The sequence below is a fragment of the Cinclus cinclus genome, chromosome 30 (genome assembly GCF_963662255.1).
Source record: "Cinclus cinclus chromosome 30, bCinCin1.1, whole genome shotgun sequence".
NCBI classification, from domain to species: Eukaryota; Metazoa; Chordata; class Aves; order Passeriformes; family Cinclidae; genus Cinclus; species Cinclus cinclus.
Window position 1 is genome coordinate 2,691,717 of NC_085075.1, and position 16,826 is coordinate 2,708,542.

Here is a 16,826-nt window from a genome sequence, read left to right on the forward strand (position 1 = left end):
CTAGCAGGAGGCTACAGCTACGAGTTATCTCTACCTAAAGGCTGCTGGCACCACTCATCCACTACAGTACCAAAGGACAGAGATGGAGTTAGGTCTGCTCTAGAAAATTCTACCTTCCAGGGAGTCAGTTCAGGTCTTCTTGCACCAGAACCTTGCCAGAATATACTCAACACCATTGATAGGGATGGTGGCACCAAGGGACACACCATTAACTGATACAGGAACCAGTGGGACCTACAAACATGCTCAGTTTTAAAATGAAGTGTTGAAAACCGTGAGAGTCATTTGCTGAAAGGACCTAGAGGGTCAAAGGATCAAATTTTAAGTTACAAATCCATGGGCAAAATCTGATATAGAGGCTAAAGAGAGGCACTGCAGAGGGCAAAAGATTTGAAAGACTTTCTAACTGGCAGTGGATAACACGTGGACCTAAAAACCCAACAGCTCAGCACTGACTGTACCTTGGCATTCAATAAAAGGAAGAGTGGGTGGTCAGGAGTCGCTTGAGCTCTCCACTGCAACACTTCAGTCAGGAACTGGTGCTGGAAGAGACAGGCAGGAATTCAACACCAGCTTCTCCTTCAGTGCTTCCCACTCCTTCCCATTCCTCAGTTATCACAAACACTGATTTACCTTTTTAACTAAATCATTGTCTTCTATTTGACCCAGATCTCTCCCAGAGGCTTGAGCGATTCTCTTCCCAGCAACCAGGTTCCCCACCATCACAGAGGCAGGGCCCACACCTATGGAGAGACATCAGCACTTTGGGAAGGGGCAGAGCAAAGGTACAGAGGGTCTCTGCAGGATCCCACTGCCCCAGCAATGAAGCAATGGAGCTCAGCAGGCATTGCTGGTCTCTACTCATCAGGAGAGTGCACATCACCCCAGTGAGTTCAAAGGTAGGAATCAAAATTCCTGACTAACACATGCAAAGAGAGACCTGGAACACATCCCAGCCACGGGGCACAAGACAGGCTCTGGTCCCCAGCTCGTGGGACAGGGACTGGGCCATCACCCGGGGCACCGAGCCCCAGTTTAACAACACCAAACAGAAGGGGTTCAGGTTACCTGGCTGTTTCTGCCTGGGCTTTGGCAAGTTTGTCACACAAGTGTGTGGGCACATGAGGATGTTGCAGGGGTGCAGAGAGCCCTCCAGAAAGTGCTGTTTGGTTTGGGAGATGTGGATCCCTCCCAGCGGAGTTTTTGGCAATGTGTTGGCTGGCACCAGAGCAAGGCAGTAAACACCCACTTGGTGAATGCTGTCAATTGCCTAGAGAAAGGAGAGGTGGTCACTGGCATTCCTGGCACTGCTGGACACAGCCTGCTGTTGCTGATGCACTGACACACTGCAAGACAAATCCCTGGACTTGTGAGGTGCCAGAGGAGTGAGTCAATCACCGACATCCCATTTGATTCTGTGCCACCAGCGAGTCCTGCAGTGAGCCTGAAGAGCTGGGTACATCCCTGCCTGTATAGCCCACTTCCCAGACACCAAATCCATTTTTAAATCTTTCATGACCAGAATCCCAAAATATCCACAGTTGCCTGATGAATCACACGATTGTGATCTCGGGATTGTATCCATCTGTCTCCTCTGAACCATCACACTCTGTTCCCTCCTGCCCATCTCAGCATTCAGGCATCTGATCCATTATTCAGAGCACCAGGTACTTCCCTGATTTTCCACCCCAGTCTGCACACTTCACTCCCTGAATGTCATTCCTGGAACGACACGCATGCAGTGCAGGCAGCTCTCAAAGGAAGTCCTTGCTACTCATTCTTTTAGGACCACACTCATTCAGCTGTTCTGGACTTTCCCTGCCTACTTGGTTCCTGCTAAAAATGCATCTCCAAAGAAAAGGGCAGCTTTAAAGGCAAGCTCAGAGCTCCACATGATCCAGACTAAAAGCAGAACTCCAAAGCTGGAGCACAGATCTGCTCTGCAATTCTGAGGAGAGACTGCCAGAGCCCCTCTGTACTCCCAGGACCTTCACAGAACCCCAGATTGCTTGAGGAATTTCTTCCCAGAAATTAACTTAAATTTCTCCTCTTTCAGTTTGAAGCCACCCCCCTTGTCCTGTCACTCCAGCTCCCTCAGGACACAACAGAACAGCTTGGACACAGCAGATGCACCCAGCCTGTGACCCTGCACAAAGCCCTTGTGCCAAGAGGGATGCAAAGCCTGTGGTGCCTCCATCCCTGGGCTCTCTCCAGCCCTGGGTTCTCTCCATCAGGGCTATGCCAGCGGCCTCTGCTCTGCCCACACCCCAAGAGCAGCAGGATTTCCCTGGCTGTACCTGCAGCACCCGACTCATCCACTGGAAGCTGTCCTCCTCAGATGCATCTGGCCTCTGCTCTGCCACCACCACAATCCTCTCGTCGTAGAACACAGACACAGAGAACACAGCAATCCTAAGGAAAAGGGCAGAGCCACACTCCACTCTCACTCCTTGGAAGCCAAGGAGAGATTAAAGACACAGCTTGTTCAAATAAATAAAAACGAGAGGAAAAAGCATCAGACAATTAACATTGAGTCAAAATTAAAGACTGTGAGGTATTTAAGGGGTTAATTCCACTTTCTGATGAAATTTCCACATGGCACAGTCCCCCATTCTCCCAGCCTGCTGTCACATTCCTGTTCCAACTTCTGGCAAAGCACAAATGAAAGGAGATTTAAAGGCACCTACATGACGGTTTAAAATCTCTCACTAAGTCTCAGAGATATGAGCTCCAGCCCTGCCTGAAGATCTAGAAAATTATATCCAGCACTGCTAAATAAAAATCAAATATCTTTGGACATTAATGAAACTCTTCCTTGCTGCACCAGCCAGCAGCTAACAACTTCAACTCTGCAGAGACAAGAGAATTAATTTCTCCATGTGGCTGACTTATCTTGTTGTTACTTGATTGCTTTCCCTAAAGCACAGACTTGATGAAAAGCCAGGCTGGATAGTGGGAAAAAGATCTGTGCTGGACAGAGTCAGGGCAGCTACTACCTAAATCAAAAATATGTTTACTTTAACTGAGCTACCCAAAGAGAAATCCAAGAAAGCAGTAGAGCTTCTGCTTTGCTTTATTCCATGGGGAGGGACAAGGTTTCTTGTGCTGACCTTCCTCTGTAAACTGTTTTGATTGACTCCACAGCCAGCCCAGTGGCCACGATGTCATCGGCGTTGTGCCTCCTCCCACTCACTGTCAGCAATCCATCCATCTTCCCAACCACAAACACCAAACTGCCCTGCAAGACACGAAGGTAACGGTGAGGAGCTCTTCTCACACATCCTCCCTCCCCCAAAAAGCACTGAAGGGTCAGAGCAGTGCAGGCTCTGAGCTGTCCCACGTACAGGTCCAACAAATCCCAGCAAGCCGGAACGCACGAAGGGAACTTCCCCCACTGGAGAGCCAGAGGAGTTCACAGGGATCACCTGCAACACAGGGGAGGGATTGGAGCCAAAGCAGCCTGAGGAGAGGAAAACCTTCCCCACCCCAAGAACTGCACTTCAAGTGAGTGAGGGAAAAGGAGAAGAGGAGGGAACCTTCCCCTTGTTTTGGCAGGGTGGGAGATGTTTAAGGAGGGGATTCTGAGTATCTCTAGCTGCAAGGAGTTTTCCAGTGCATGTTTTTAAAAAACAACATTAATACTTCAGTTACAAACCCAAGGGGTTATACAAGACTGCCAGTTTTACACAGAAAATGGGGCAGGAAAGATGCATTCTGCTAGACATACCTCAAAAGTATTCTTTGTCACCCCTGCCAGCCCATAGTACATCATTCCTCCTGCTCTGGAGCTCACACAGATTTCACCAATCTCATCTGTTTTACAGAGTTGGGGTGGCCCATCTGGTTTCACTATACACATCATGCCTAGGACAAATCAGGCTTTGTTAAAAACAGCTCCAAACTTTGCCCTGCGTGAGAAGCGACACATTTCATCGTGACAGAAATGGCTGAGTCTGGCACTGTCCCACCTCTCCCACTCCAAGGCTGATATGGGAGAGAACATTGACCCCTTCTGCTCCTAAAACATCCCCAAAAACATCTCACACGAGCCTCCTGCTTGTTTTTACCTCCTGGCATCACGTGCCCGACGTCCTGGACAGTGAGAGCAGAGTTTTTATCTTCAGTGTTGACCCGAATCACACCGAAACTCAGCCCGTTCATGGACAGGATGGCTCTGCCTGGCAAAGGGGCCCCGGGGATTCCAGGCCTGGGAAGGACACAGAATTAATAAATACACTCAAATCAGGCACCCAGGCTCGGTGTCAGACTCAGATGGAGATGGCACAGCAACAAAAATGGGTGTACTCAGTGTCTCTGCTTTGCACAATCATTTCAAACTGTGATCCCCACCCAAAGGAGCCATGTTTTTGCTCCCTAAGGAATTGTGTCCCTGGGCACTGCAGCTCCTTATCTCACCCCATGGCAAACCCCAGCTCCCAGGCCACATGACTGCAGGGCTGCTTCTTACACAAGGCAGCAATGGACAGAAACAGAGGATGACAATGTGCAATGGATCTCAAGTCTCATCTCAGATCCAGAAAATCTCCCAGACTGAGGAAATCAGGAGGAGGAAAAGCAGCACTCAGGCACTGCTGAGCTGTCACACACCTCAGAAATCACCTGGATCTCGGGAGGGAGGTTTAACAGCTCAGCGACTTGAGTGCCCGAGCACACACAGTAAATGTCAGAGGAGTTTATTACATGCTTAAATCAACTACTACCAACCCAAGTGTGAACAAAGCCCAGCCTGAATGACTCAATCTGTTACCTCCGGATTGCCACGGTCATCGCTTCGGGGGAGGTGGCACAGGGACAAATTGCTTCTGGTTTGAGCCCGTGGCTCTGAAACAAGCTCAGGAAGGCATCACAGGAGGAAACAGACCCTGCGAAGAAAGAAAAGATGTCACTAGGACTTCACAGATTTTGATTTCATGCCCATCTACAGGAAGGGTCAGGAGGAGGATCTGGGAAACCACAGGAGGAAGCAGCCTCAAGTTGTGCTGGGGAGATTTAGGTTGGTATTAAGGAAAATCTCCTCACTCAAAGGATGGTCAGGCATTGGAAGAAGCCCAGACTGGATGTTCAGACATTGGATTCTGCCCAGAGCAGCGGTGGAATCACAACCCATGGAGGGATTTTAAGGATGTGTGGATGTGGCACTTGGGGACAGGGTTTAGTGGTGAACACGGTGCTGGGTTAACGGCTGGATTCCATGATCTTAAAAGTCTTTTCCAGCCTGAACAATTCTCTGATTCTATAAACACTGCCCCCATCCAACTCCCCCTTTTGCTCACAGCCCAAAGGATGGCAACACAGAAACCCCTCATCCTTTGCCCAAGCACCACGAGCCAGAGCTCTTCCCCAAATCAGAGCACCTCAGAAGCAGCTCCCAAGGGAGCTGATGCTGATCTCAGGGGCCTGGTATCCCAGAGAGAGGCCTGGGAGAGGGGGGGGGGACACTCACAGGGGTTGGCTCCGTCGGTGACGATCAGCATGCGCAGGGAGCTCAGGCTCACATCTCTTTGGTCCCGATGGGCCATCATGGCCCAGTGCAAGTCCCGACACTTCACCAGAGCAACTTTTGCTGCAACCAACACAAAAACACCACCTCAGGACAAATCAAGGCTTTCCAAGAGTTATTTTCGTAGAATTCACATGGTCTGAGACTCCCAAATGAGGGAATTCTCACCTAAGCAAGGAAGCTTTAAATAATTGAGACTGCGGTAACAGCAAACCCAACACACAATGGCATCTGCTGTGGCACTGCCACCACCTGAGCCAGGGTCTGTCATCATCACAGCTCCTCCTCCAAAGGCCCTAAGTCATTATGAAACCCTCTGGAAGCTCTCAGGGAGGCCAGGGATCAAGGGCTCCTGCTGCACTTTTACCATTTTTTTGGTTTCATAAAAGAAACTGGTTCCAAGTCACAAGATCTATCATGTTCTCCATCACTGACATGGCATTAGGACTGTGTGCACAGAAATAAATGGCCAAGTCCCCTGCCTTCCCAAGCTGTCACATTCCTGTTCCAACCTCTGGCAAGTTCCCAATGCAAGGAGTTTTACAAGGATCTACATGACTGGGAGTTTAAAATCTCCCACTGAGTCTTAGCCTTGAGCTCCTGCCCTGCCTGAGGATCTAGAAAATCAGATCTACAACTGCAAAATAACATCAACTGTCTTTTGGACATTAGGGAAACTCTCGGCCTTCCAGATTTGTCATGGAAGAGCAAGAAGGATTTAAGGCATTTTAATGCCCCTCACTCATGGATCCTGAGAGCTCCAAGCTGAAGCTGTGGATCACCCCAAGTTACCTTTGTGGGCATGAACCCTCTGCACCCACGAGAGAGGACAGGTTTTCATCACAGAATAGGGCACGCTGATAGTGTGCAGCTTGTTCATTACATTCTGCAAAGCAAGAAAAAAGATTGTTAGGAAAAGGATCACAACCCTTACATCGAGTTATCAGAGATAAGAGTCACCCTCAGCACCATCAACTTCCACCCCATCATGAATTCACAGAGGTTTAGTCAGGATGGTTCTGTTGTTCCCCCAGGGAACTGCAGATCTGGCAGGGACAGAAATGGTTGTTTTAACAGGTAATGGACTCAAATGCTACTGTTATCACAGAATCATGGAATTCTGGAATGGGTCGGGTTGGGAGACACCTTAAAGCTCACCCCTGCCATGAGCAGGGAGCTCTTCCCCTGTCCCAGGGTGTTCCAAGCCCTGTCCAGCCTGACCATGGACATTTCCAGGGATCCAGGAGCACCCACAGCTTCTCTGAGTAACCTGTGCCAGGGCCTGCCCACCCTCACAGGGAAGAAATTTTTCCTAATATCCCATCTAATGAATAATCTCTGATTACAGAGAGTTCTGGAACACTTCAACTCACCGTTAGGATGCCATGCCACAGCCCTGCATCCTTCTTAAAATCCAACACATTCACTATGGTTTCACCTGGGAAAAGAAAGGTGAAGTTGTCAAGTGCAACGTGCCAGCACAGCTGTGCCCATCATTTCTGCTGGAATCTGCACAGGGATGAAGCTGTCACTGATCTGTCAGAGCTGATCTGTCAGACAAGCCCTGTGTGATGACAAGTGTTACACATCAGAGCTCCCTGCATGTCCATTCCTGAGCAGGAACACATCCAGGAAGCTGCAAGGAAATCACAGTTCAGCCTGAAATGTCCATCAGCACGACAGGAAGGGTCTGAGGTTCATTATTCATGAGCAGTGCAGGGAAGGGGAGCCTGAGAACATCATTCCAACCCTGACTCTCAGCAGTGATGGGAGCTCAGGTGATGGATTCTGAAAGGCAAACTTTGCATTTTAAAGCTCTGTGACCTACAGCTCTATAAATAGTTTCACTCATGGGTGTAGGAATTAGCTTGATGTACAAGGCAGACCAGAATAAACCACAACCTACAGCAAAACCCTCTGGACTTCCACCAGCACCTTCCAATCTCCATTTCTGGGTTACCCAAAAAAAACCTCACAGGACCAGAACAGCCCCAGCCCCAGAAGATTTGGTATTTACACACTATCAGCAATGAAACTTTGGGAAGACATTTCTATGGGCCATCAGTGCAGTGACAGGGGACTGTAGCTGGTTGGAAAATGCTTCATTTTTCATTCATTGCTCCTCTTTTGGTTCACCAGAACAAACTCAGTAACTTGACAGACATGATATAAATCCCACTTTTTCTTCCTCTTCATCATGGCAGTGAAAACAATGCAGTTTTGGATGGAAAGACATCACAGCTAATTTTCACTTCTAGAGAGAGAACTGATGTGCACTTTTACATTTTATTTATTTTTTGAAGTAAATACTGGTTACTCAGAGACAGCTATTCAAGACATGAGAGGCAACCACTTAAAACAATGTTGTCAACCCTTCATTGCCGTGATGTTCTGTGCCTTCACCCACCTTCAGAGTAGTTGCAGGCCTGAGACAAGGCTTGGCAGTGAGCCAGCATGGCCACACGGGACACGGTGACACCCATGACACTGCCCTCTTTGCTGGTCTTGTACTGCACAGGAGAGAAAAGAGTCAGGGGGGCCTCTGGATCCCACGGAGGAAGGAAGTAAAACCACAGAATCCACGTGAAAATAAAGTTTTCACTAAAGCTGATGGTTATTGTGGTGGCACACATGGAAATTCTCCATGGAGATGGGAGAAAAAAAAAGAATGTGTTTGCGTTTATTCCACTCTTACTGCTGCTCACGACATCTCTTCCTGCTCCTGGAACAAACTGAAAAGCCAATCTGTGATTTCAGAGTGGCTGAACCAGCACTGAAACCATTGCAATCCCTACAAGTTACCTTCTGGCATTTCCAGAATCAGCATTACCAGCAAGAACAGAGAATTCAAACTGCTGCTGGCTCATGAATTGTCAGAAATGGGTGTTAACAAGCATCTCAGAGCTCAGCTGTCTCCATCCCTCACTTTTTGGAACAAAAACAATTCTCCAACTTATTCCAAGCAGTGCTCAAGGCCACAAAGGGATTCAAACCTAAAATGAGCTTCACAGCAGGATGTCCACAGTGAAAGGAAAGTGGGAAGTTGAAGGGAGTGAGGTGGAACTATTCTCTCTCTGGTGATTAGAACATTAAATTCAGCTCACAGAAGGAATTTTCTATTCCCCATTCACCACTTACCTCAATATATGCTGGCTCAGTTCCTGCTGCTGAGATGTTGGGCTGCCAGTCCTTGGGAGATTTGGAGAGATATTTTGAATCTGTCACAACCCATTTGAGCCTGGGCCAACCTGGAGCCAAAATTAAACAGTACATTAATATCAGTTTATTTATTGAGGGATTTATATTCTGCAAGAACACACTAAACCCCATCATTTGTCCAAGTTCAATTACACAAGTAAAATTCCAAGCCAAGCCCAGCTACCAGCCAGAATCTCCTTTCTCATCAGGGACTTCAGTGGGCAACAAGGTAACTCCTCCTCAGGGAAGATCCCTGCAGCATTCCTAAATAAAGTTTGGGAATAAAACTGCCCTGGAACCTGCCAAATGCCACTGTAGGGACCTGAGCACAACCCTGGCTTGGGAGGTGGCTCCTTGTGACCCCAGAGCAGCTGTGTCACACACAAGGGTCGATCTCACCACAAACACAAACCCTGCAACATTTTGGAGGTGGGATCAGGAGCTGCCCCTTTATCCCCCTAGGTGCCTTCAGAGTCCTGACAGCTCCTTTCAGATGGCTCAGCTGCATCAAAAGCACAATCAAAAGCCAATCTATAACCAGCTCACCTTTAAACTGCACAATTTCTCCATTCTGGGTTTTTGGGAGCCCTTTCAGACACACTTCAGTGGTGAGGGCCAGAGCAATCCCACAGCTCCCCAGCAGGAAACCAATCTGCTGCCCACCAGCATCCTGAGGGAAGAGGGAAAAGTCACTCCTGTTCAAAGATGACAAAATCAGCTTTCCCTTTATCAAAATCCAAGGTCTGATAATGCTTTGGGGACTGGGGGAAGGAATGGCAAGGAAAAGAAGGAAACAATTCCCACAAACACTCAATACCACAGAATCACAACTGGAGCAGCTTGGGCTAGTGGAAGGTGTCCCTGTCCATGGCAAAGGATGGAACTGGATGGTCCCTAAGGCCCCTTCCAACTCAAACCCATCCTGTGACCCCATGAAATATGGCATTGGCAAGATTAAAATGCACTGAATGTGAAATCCAGGGAAAATAAATGCTCCTGCCCAGCACCCAGGCATGGAGCACACCCCATCTACAGCATTAATGGAAACCCAGATGCTGCAAAGAGGAATCAAGAGGCAAAAAAAAAAAAAAAGCAAAAAAAAAGGCAAAACATGTAATTACACTGGAATAACAAGACCTCTGTATCTCCTGGAGCCAATTTCTGTTGCACAATGACAAAATGAGGAGGGCTCACTCAGAAACAGATTGGGCAAATACTGGAGAAGTTTTAATTTTGCATTTGGTTGCTATAGCAGTCTGTCTCAGTGCAGAGAATGAAATGAAAGCTCTGGGAGTCCCTGAGTGCTCCCAGCTCATTGCCACCTCTCCTGCCATGTTTGTCATGAGCCTCTTGGTTTTGTTTCCTCTTCTGAAATCCTATAGCTTCACACAGTTCTTGACATGGCAGGAATATGGCAACAGTGCAAAAATTCTGGTAAGGGTTTAAAAAACACTTTTTTTAGCAAATAATTTACAAAACGTGCCTCCAAGTCTTCAGGAACACTAAGCACCTCCATCTCCAGCAAAATCAGAGCCTGGCAGAGCTCAGCAAGGCTGGATTGAGCCCCCTCCCATCAGCCAGGGGGCAGATCCACACTATAATCTGTTCTGTATAAATTATTTGCAATAAGGAAGTGAAGACTGCATCATTTAGGAGAATTGACCATCTCCAGCTGCTCAGCACAGCTCTGGTCAATATGTTTTTCCATTTTTAAATGCCATTGCAGGCTCCCAAAGGTCCTTGCTGGTGCAGAGCTGCATGGCCTGGCTTGGTTTCCATCCCACACGGCTCCTCCAAGTTCCATCAACGTTACCTTTCTGGTAAGAGGTACCTCTATAGGCACTGGGATCACTTCTGCCAGGAGACAGCCATAAAATGCCACCATGAACATCACAGGGTCGTTGTTGGGATACACAAGGGCTACCTGCAACCCACAAAATTCAAAATTCAGACCTAGAGTGATTAAAACTCAGAAAAGTTGGTGTTATTTCACACTTTTCCTCTCAGAGAATGTGCCTGAGCTCCTCACACAGTGCCTGGGCACAGGGAGGTTCACACACAGCCAAGATCAAACCCTGCATTTCCCTCAGAGCTCTTCCTCACATGTATTTCAAAGCCCTGAGCCAAGAAGCTTCTTGCTCACAGAGGAGCCAGGACTCCTGAAAAATCACACCAGTTTCTGTCCCAAGCAGGAATTGCTTTTGTCCCTGGGGTTAGAGTCTCTCTATGGGGTCTGTGGTAAGTTCCAGCCCCCAAACCCATTGTTTTACTCCAGAGGGAGAAACAGAGAGTCCCAAAGTCATTACCCTGTCTCCAGGTTTTAACACGGGTTCGTTTTTGGTCCCCAGTTTATTAAGCAGGGTGTAGGCCAGCTTGAGACTTCTGCTCCACAGTTTGCCTGGAAGACAGAGAACAGAGACTTGCAGAGCTCTGGATAGAGCAGCACAAGAGAACAGCTCCCACCTTGGCTGTTTTCACCACCTAACTTACACTGCTCTGTCTACTGATGCCTTAAGTTTTAGCTTTTGTATTTTCCAGATTGTGTACTGCATTAGTAAATAACTCTGAACTCCATAAAAAGTGTTACAAATTCTCCTCACAGTTTTATTAGACAAAACAATCCTTTTCCAACCCCAGAACCAAGGGCACTGCTGCAGCTTCAGCCCCAGAAAGTGCAAACAGCAGAGAACTGAGGAGAGAATCTGGGAAGATGTGACTGCAGACCCTGGAGCTGGAATTGGACAATTAACCCCAATATGTGAATGGGCAAAAACTTATAAAAGTGTGGAAAATTCATGACCAAGAATCCATCTTGGGTGTAGCCACAGACAGGCTCTTGCACTGCCCAAGGTGAATCCTTGGAAGGCCCTTTTAATAAATCCCTATTTTATTCCTTTAACTCTGCCCAGCCTCTGTTCCAGGCATCACCACAACACCCACAAAGACCAGGAAAGTTTTTTTTCAACCCCTCTAAACCCACGAGCCCTGTGCTCTCCCCACTGCTGCTCTTTGGGAGCAGCTGAGCAGGGGAAGGAGGCTGAACTCACCATATGTGAGGGTATAAACTGGTTTTCCTGTCACATCCAGTGCTGTCAGACAGGGACATTTGGCCTGGGTGGTTCCCCAGCGTTGCAGAGCTGCTTCCAGGGCAGGAGGCCAATTACAAACCACTCCCAGGGGCTCTCCCTTCACTGGGGTCATCTGGCGGCCCTCGGGCTTGGGCTGGTTTGGGTCAGGCTGGGGAACTAAGAAAATTCAAGAATATTTCCAGTATCTATTGCTATATCTCTAATATAATCCAAGTAAAATAATATTGCTTGTCTTTGCCCATTTGTCACCTGACAGTTCAGCTTGAAATAAATTGAAAATAAAAGTAAAGGAAATGAGGAAAAGCATTTAAGAATCCATTCCATCCCATTTCCTGAGAAGTCTCACACAAAACAAGACAACATGAGCAGAGTCTTCTCACAGGATGTTGTTCAAAGGTGTTTCAACACATCAGTAAAGAAATGAACACAGAACTGCAGAAAAGAAAACCTTAGAAAATAATGCTGGGATGAAATGACCAGTGAGGACAATCCCCTTTGGAAAATTAATTAAAATAACCTAAGCAAACAAAGGGGGTTGAAAAATCTATTTAAAATATTTTTTAAAGAAGTTTAGTGTTGGAGGTCCCCCCAAAGCTCAGCAGAACAGTGAATTAACTGATTTTGAGTCCGACTTCATGGAGGCTGCTGCAAATAGCAGAACAGAATCTGAGTCAACCTTGAGAGCACAAACTCAGTTCTAAAAAATGTGCATAAAACCATTATTTGTGCTATTACCTTCCACAATTTCTTCAAAATCATCCACAAAGAATTCTTTCAGGGGTGGTCTTTTAGGTCTTTTCAAGGTGTTCAGCAACTGCTGAATTTTTGTGGAGACTCTGCTGCTCACAGGAACACCTGGAAGGAAAGACCAGAGCGCTGAGTGCCACATCCCTGGCATTTGGGAAAGTCATTCCCTGGCCACCTCCAGGGATTTGGGACTCCAAACCTCCCTGGCCAGTTCCAATTCCTGAGCACCCTATCCATGAAGAAATTCCCCCCAAATCCCAACACCACAACTGCAGCACAGAAGAAACATCTTCAAACCAACACCAAAACCGTTCCAATTTTGTGAAGTGCTCCAAGGAGATCAACAGGAGTTGGGAGAATAAATGGTGTGATTTTAGGTGTCTCTGAACACTGCTGCAGCTCCTGGGGCCCCCAAGGTTTCGTACCATCTGCAGTGTCCATGAGACTGGAGCGGTTGGATCCCTTGTGCATCCCCTTGACAATTCCAGAGGGAGGGAGGTCGATGGCTGCTGGCCGTGCTGAGGGGGTGGAGGTAGTTGCTGTGACATCTGGGGGGACTGAGAAACTTTCTAAAAAAAGAAGAAAGCTGCTAAATACACCTTTTATTATCCCCCCAACCAGCAAAGTGTCACCTGTTACCAATAATCCTAAGGACTGAATGAGTTGGATGGATGGGAACCCTCATTAATGCTAAAAACACTGAGGCACAGCATTTGTTCTGGAAACCAAAAAACCAAAGGCACAAGGTCTTGTCCGTGTCAGGAAAGTGCTTCAGCACAAACAGACTTCCTGTTCTTGGCTTCTAACCTTGAAGCTCAATCTCTTGACTTTTAGTACTGGAAGAAAGATAAGTTTGAGATTCACACGAGCTCTGAAACACCCAAAGTCCAGAACAAATCCCTCCCTTACCTATGCATTGATCTCTCTTGCTAGAATTCTACTATTTAGCTTTTTTGTGAGTGAGGGCTTTTGAAAACAAAACACATGGGAATTTGACCAAAGCAGATCAGCGAAAACTGTGTTGGGTTCCAATCCCTTCCAGCTGGGTGGTTACAGAGCCTGTCCAGCAGCTACAGAACAAATCCAATGAATAGTGTGAGCTGGGTCTCACTTCTGTTTCAAGTTGCAAGACACTGTCCTGCCTTTCAGCCAAGGCTGCAACTGCATCCTGCAGGAATTCTCCATTGAGCTGTCTCTTAAACAAGGGATTTTTACTTATGTGGGGTTTCTTTACACAACCCAGCAGGTTCAATCACCTGATAGGGCAGGAATATTCTATTCTGGCTTAACTGTTGCTTACAAAGGAAAAACCCAACAGTCTAAAACTATGGGTTGGGTTTTACAGTCAGTCTGAAGTCAAATTCCAAATAATTCCCACTGACAGGATTTTGTGATTGATTCTGTGTTGAGTTCCCTTTTTCTAATGAGAAAAAATAACCCATTTCTGCATCCCTTTGGAGACACAGTGGCAAGGAACATTTTCACGTACTGAACTTCTAAAATCACTGCAAAGGATGTGGATTTGTACAATCCAAACATCTGCAGGACTTTTTATTGCTCTCAAGAGAGAGATGTACAGAACTGTGTATGTGAGAGCTCTATTCATTTAAACCAGGTGTTAACACGGGATCAATGTGGCAAAATAGAATTCTGACCAGGATTCAAAGCTTCTGTTTTGCATAAGACACTAATTAGTGTGACACTAATTAGATTAGAAAGTAGATATACTGGAGGTAAAAAAGCTGTATTACCTTTAATTCACTGCAAAAGGTAATGTGGCATTCTGCATGCTCCAGCTAAAAACAGCCTCACTGCTTCAGTGACATTAATTATATTGACTACATTTTATGGGCAATCGCCTCAGTTTTCCATTTCAGGAAACAATTTGCATCCCAGCAAATAAACAAACAAAAATAACAGCATTAAAAAGATAAATAAGTGAAAGATAAAATCACCAGCACTTCTATGCACTGCTTGCCCCAACCCAGTTAAGCAGAAGCAGAGAGCACATGAAATACAGACAATGTCCTAAGGTGCAGGAATTTCCTCACCAGCAGCTAAAAAGAACAAACATACACAGAGCAAAAACAAACTTGGCCATTTCATACAGAAGCATCAGCAGCAAGGAGCACCTCAGAGCCTCAGAAAACTGAGCCCGGGGTATCCAGACCTGTAGATTTTGCTCCATCTCCTGAGTACCTGGATGCTCTGGTTATCCCTCAGACAGCCATGGAAGAGCTGGGCTAAAGCTTTGCTCCTCTAACCCTGTTTTTTAATGACAGGATCATTTGTTCATACACACAGCTGGATTTGGTTCTTTTCCTTTCCTGATCTAACACAAACAATAAACCATCAGGGCTCAGAGCAAAATGAGGATGTTAAACACAGCATTTCCCCACTCCACAGGCACAGACACCCCTAGGGGATTTGTCAGGACACAGATGAAGATGCCACTTGCACTGGGCAGCTTTGTGCCCACAGGAGCTCCCAAGAGCTGGAGACATTAAAGCAACACAGGACACAGAGAGCTGTGTCTCCTGCTCTGTCCACACTGTCCCTGGAGTCTTCCCTGCTTCCAGAAGCTCCTGCTCCCCACTCTCCCTTTTACAACCACCTCAATCTTCTGAAAGTCTTCAGGAAAACAACAGCGTGATGGTGCAACTCCAACCAACCCTAGCAAGTTCCATCAACCAGCTACACTCTTGCTCTCCAAATTTCCCTTCTGCAATGGACAACTCCAGCTTTTATCAACACAGTCTGAACTCGAAGCGACCGTTCTGTTCGTACCCAGCTCCTACCTATTCGAGTATTGGCAAATACATCAGCTAGTGACCCACTGGTCCCTTTGCCTTCTCCATGGGAAAGTGTAGAGGATGCTGATGAGGATGTGGATGACCCCTGAACAGATCGGTTGATCCAAGACTCAGCATTCTGTAAGCTCTGGTGCAATGCAGCAGAGAGAGCAGCTTGGCGCCTGAGCGAGCCCTCGTCCTCGGAGGCGGAAGACGTGTCTGTGTGGAAGCAGAAAGAAAATCTAGCTGCTTAGGGAAAAGCACATGGCACTGAACATGCTCTTTCCAATCACATATCAACAGCACAGGCTTTCACAGGAAGATCTGGGGTTTTTTCCCACAGGCTGTCACATCAGCCAAACCAGAGGTTAAAGCAGCAGAGTTGTCAGTGGGAACGCACTCACCCCTGTTTGATTCACCTCCTCAGACAACATCCTTCCCCTGGGGTCTCCAAGCCTAGAACTTAACTCTCATTACTCTTCCATTCACATTCCATAATACCAGATGCTGTTTTGCCTAACTCTGGTCATTCTGAACTGGAAAGTGAGGGGTCAGGGTCGTTGTCAAAACTGCAAAGTCCCAGGAACAAAGAAAACGCAGGAAACAACTGTGCCAAGGCCACAGCAGAAAATGCTTTTGTCTAGGGCTCTAAATGGGGCCCTTTCAATTGCAGAAAACAAACAGAGAGCCCAACCCCAAAACAAAACAGAAATCTACAGCAAGGAACTGCTTCCTGTGTGTCCCAGAGCACAGATACCTCAGCTATCACAAAACTGTGAACTAAATATTTAATTACCACGAAGCAAGCACTCAGTTCTTGAGATGTTGAGCTGTACAGTGCTAAATACAAACATAACAGGTGGCTCTGGCCTAAAATTTAGGTATTCTTCAAAGTGATTTTCTGCCTTTACATTCAAGTGGTAAATTAAACTACTGAATCATGTTCTATCCACTTGCCTGAGTGGAACAGAGTTACGAGCTGAGGCAAAAGGAACTGACTCCAACCATGCTGGAAGTGCTGACCTGGATTTGTGTGACTCCCCCAGCACAGGATGTGCTGCAGTCCTGGACAAGTGAGCACAGAGCTGAGACCCAAGCAGACACCAGGAACATGCATCAGCCCCCCAGAGAAAGGAAGGGAAAAAGGAAGTGTGATAAAGCAGGAAGTAAGGAGGAGGAGGAGTGACATGGCCTAGCAGAGCAGTTTCAAAGCTATGAATTCACCAGATGTGGATTCATAACATTCGGATGACTCTGTCAATCCAAATGGCTGCGATGCTTCTGCACAATGGGACACAACATAGAAGTCACTGCCAAAAATCACACGGACTCATTTGTCAGTCAGTGCATCCAGCTGCTGGAAAACAGAGGGTTATTGAGATCTGCTGCACATGCATCGTGACACACACCATGTCACCCAGGGATTCTGCTGCAGCCAGTACATGACAGGGGTGAGAGAAGTCCTGCAAGTTGTGGAAT

General features: G+C 47.0%; 1 protein-coding gene across 1 annotated transcript in view; it reads right to left on the bottom strand.

Annotated features, from left to right (window-relative positions):
- The window catches only part of DIP2B (disco interacting protein 2 homolog B), a 61,865-nt gene that overhangs the window by 12,554 nt on the left and 32,485 nt on the right, over positions 1-16,826 (bottom strand). The window contains exons 5-25 of the mRNA XM_062510810.1: positions 15,354-15,566; positions 12,981-13,124; positions 12,544-12,663; positions 11,767-11,964; positions 11,026-11,117; positions 10,533-10,643; positions 9,266-9,389; positions 8,660-8,769; positions 7,929-8,031; positions 6,895-6,959; positions 6,314-6,407; positions 5,465-5,584; positions 4,769-4,883; positions 4,068-4,207; positions 3,728-3,864; positions 3,345-3,425; positions 3,111-3,238; positions 2,298-2,412; positions 1,069-1,270; positions 634-743; positions 462-542 (exon numbers count right to left, since the gene is read on the bottom strand). Coding sequence (XP_062366794.1) covers positions 462-542; positions 634-743; positions 1,069-1,270; positions 2,298-2,412; positions 3,111-3,238; positions 3,345-3,425; positions 3,728-3,864; positions 4,068-4,207; positions 4,769-4,883; positions 5,465-5,584; positions 6,314-6,407; positions 6,895-6,959; positions 7,929-8,031; positions 8,660-8,769; positions 9,266-9,389; positions 10,533-10,643; positions 11,026-11,117; positions 11,767-11,964; positions 12,544-12,663; positions 12,981-13,124; positions 15,354-15,566 — 2,603 coding nt within the window. The remainder of the gene's footprint in view (positions 1-461; positions 543-633; positions 744-1,068; positions 1,271-2,297; positions 2,413-3,110; positions 3,239-3,344; positions 3,426-3,727; positions 3,865-4,067; positions 4,208-4,768; positions 4,884-5,464; positions 5,585-6,313; positions 6,408-6,894; positions 6,960-7,928; positions 8,032-8,659; positions 8,770-9,265; positions 9,390-10,532; positions 10,644-11,025; positions 11,118-11,766; positions 11,965-12,543; positions 12,664-12,980; positions 13,125-15,353; positions 15,567-16,826) is intronic.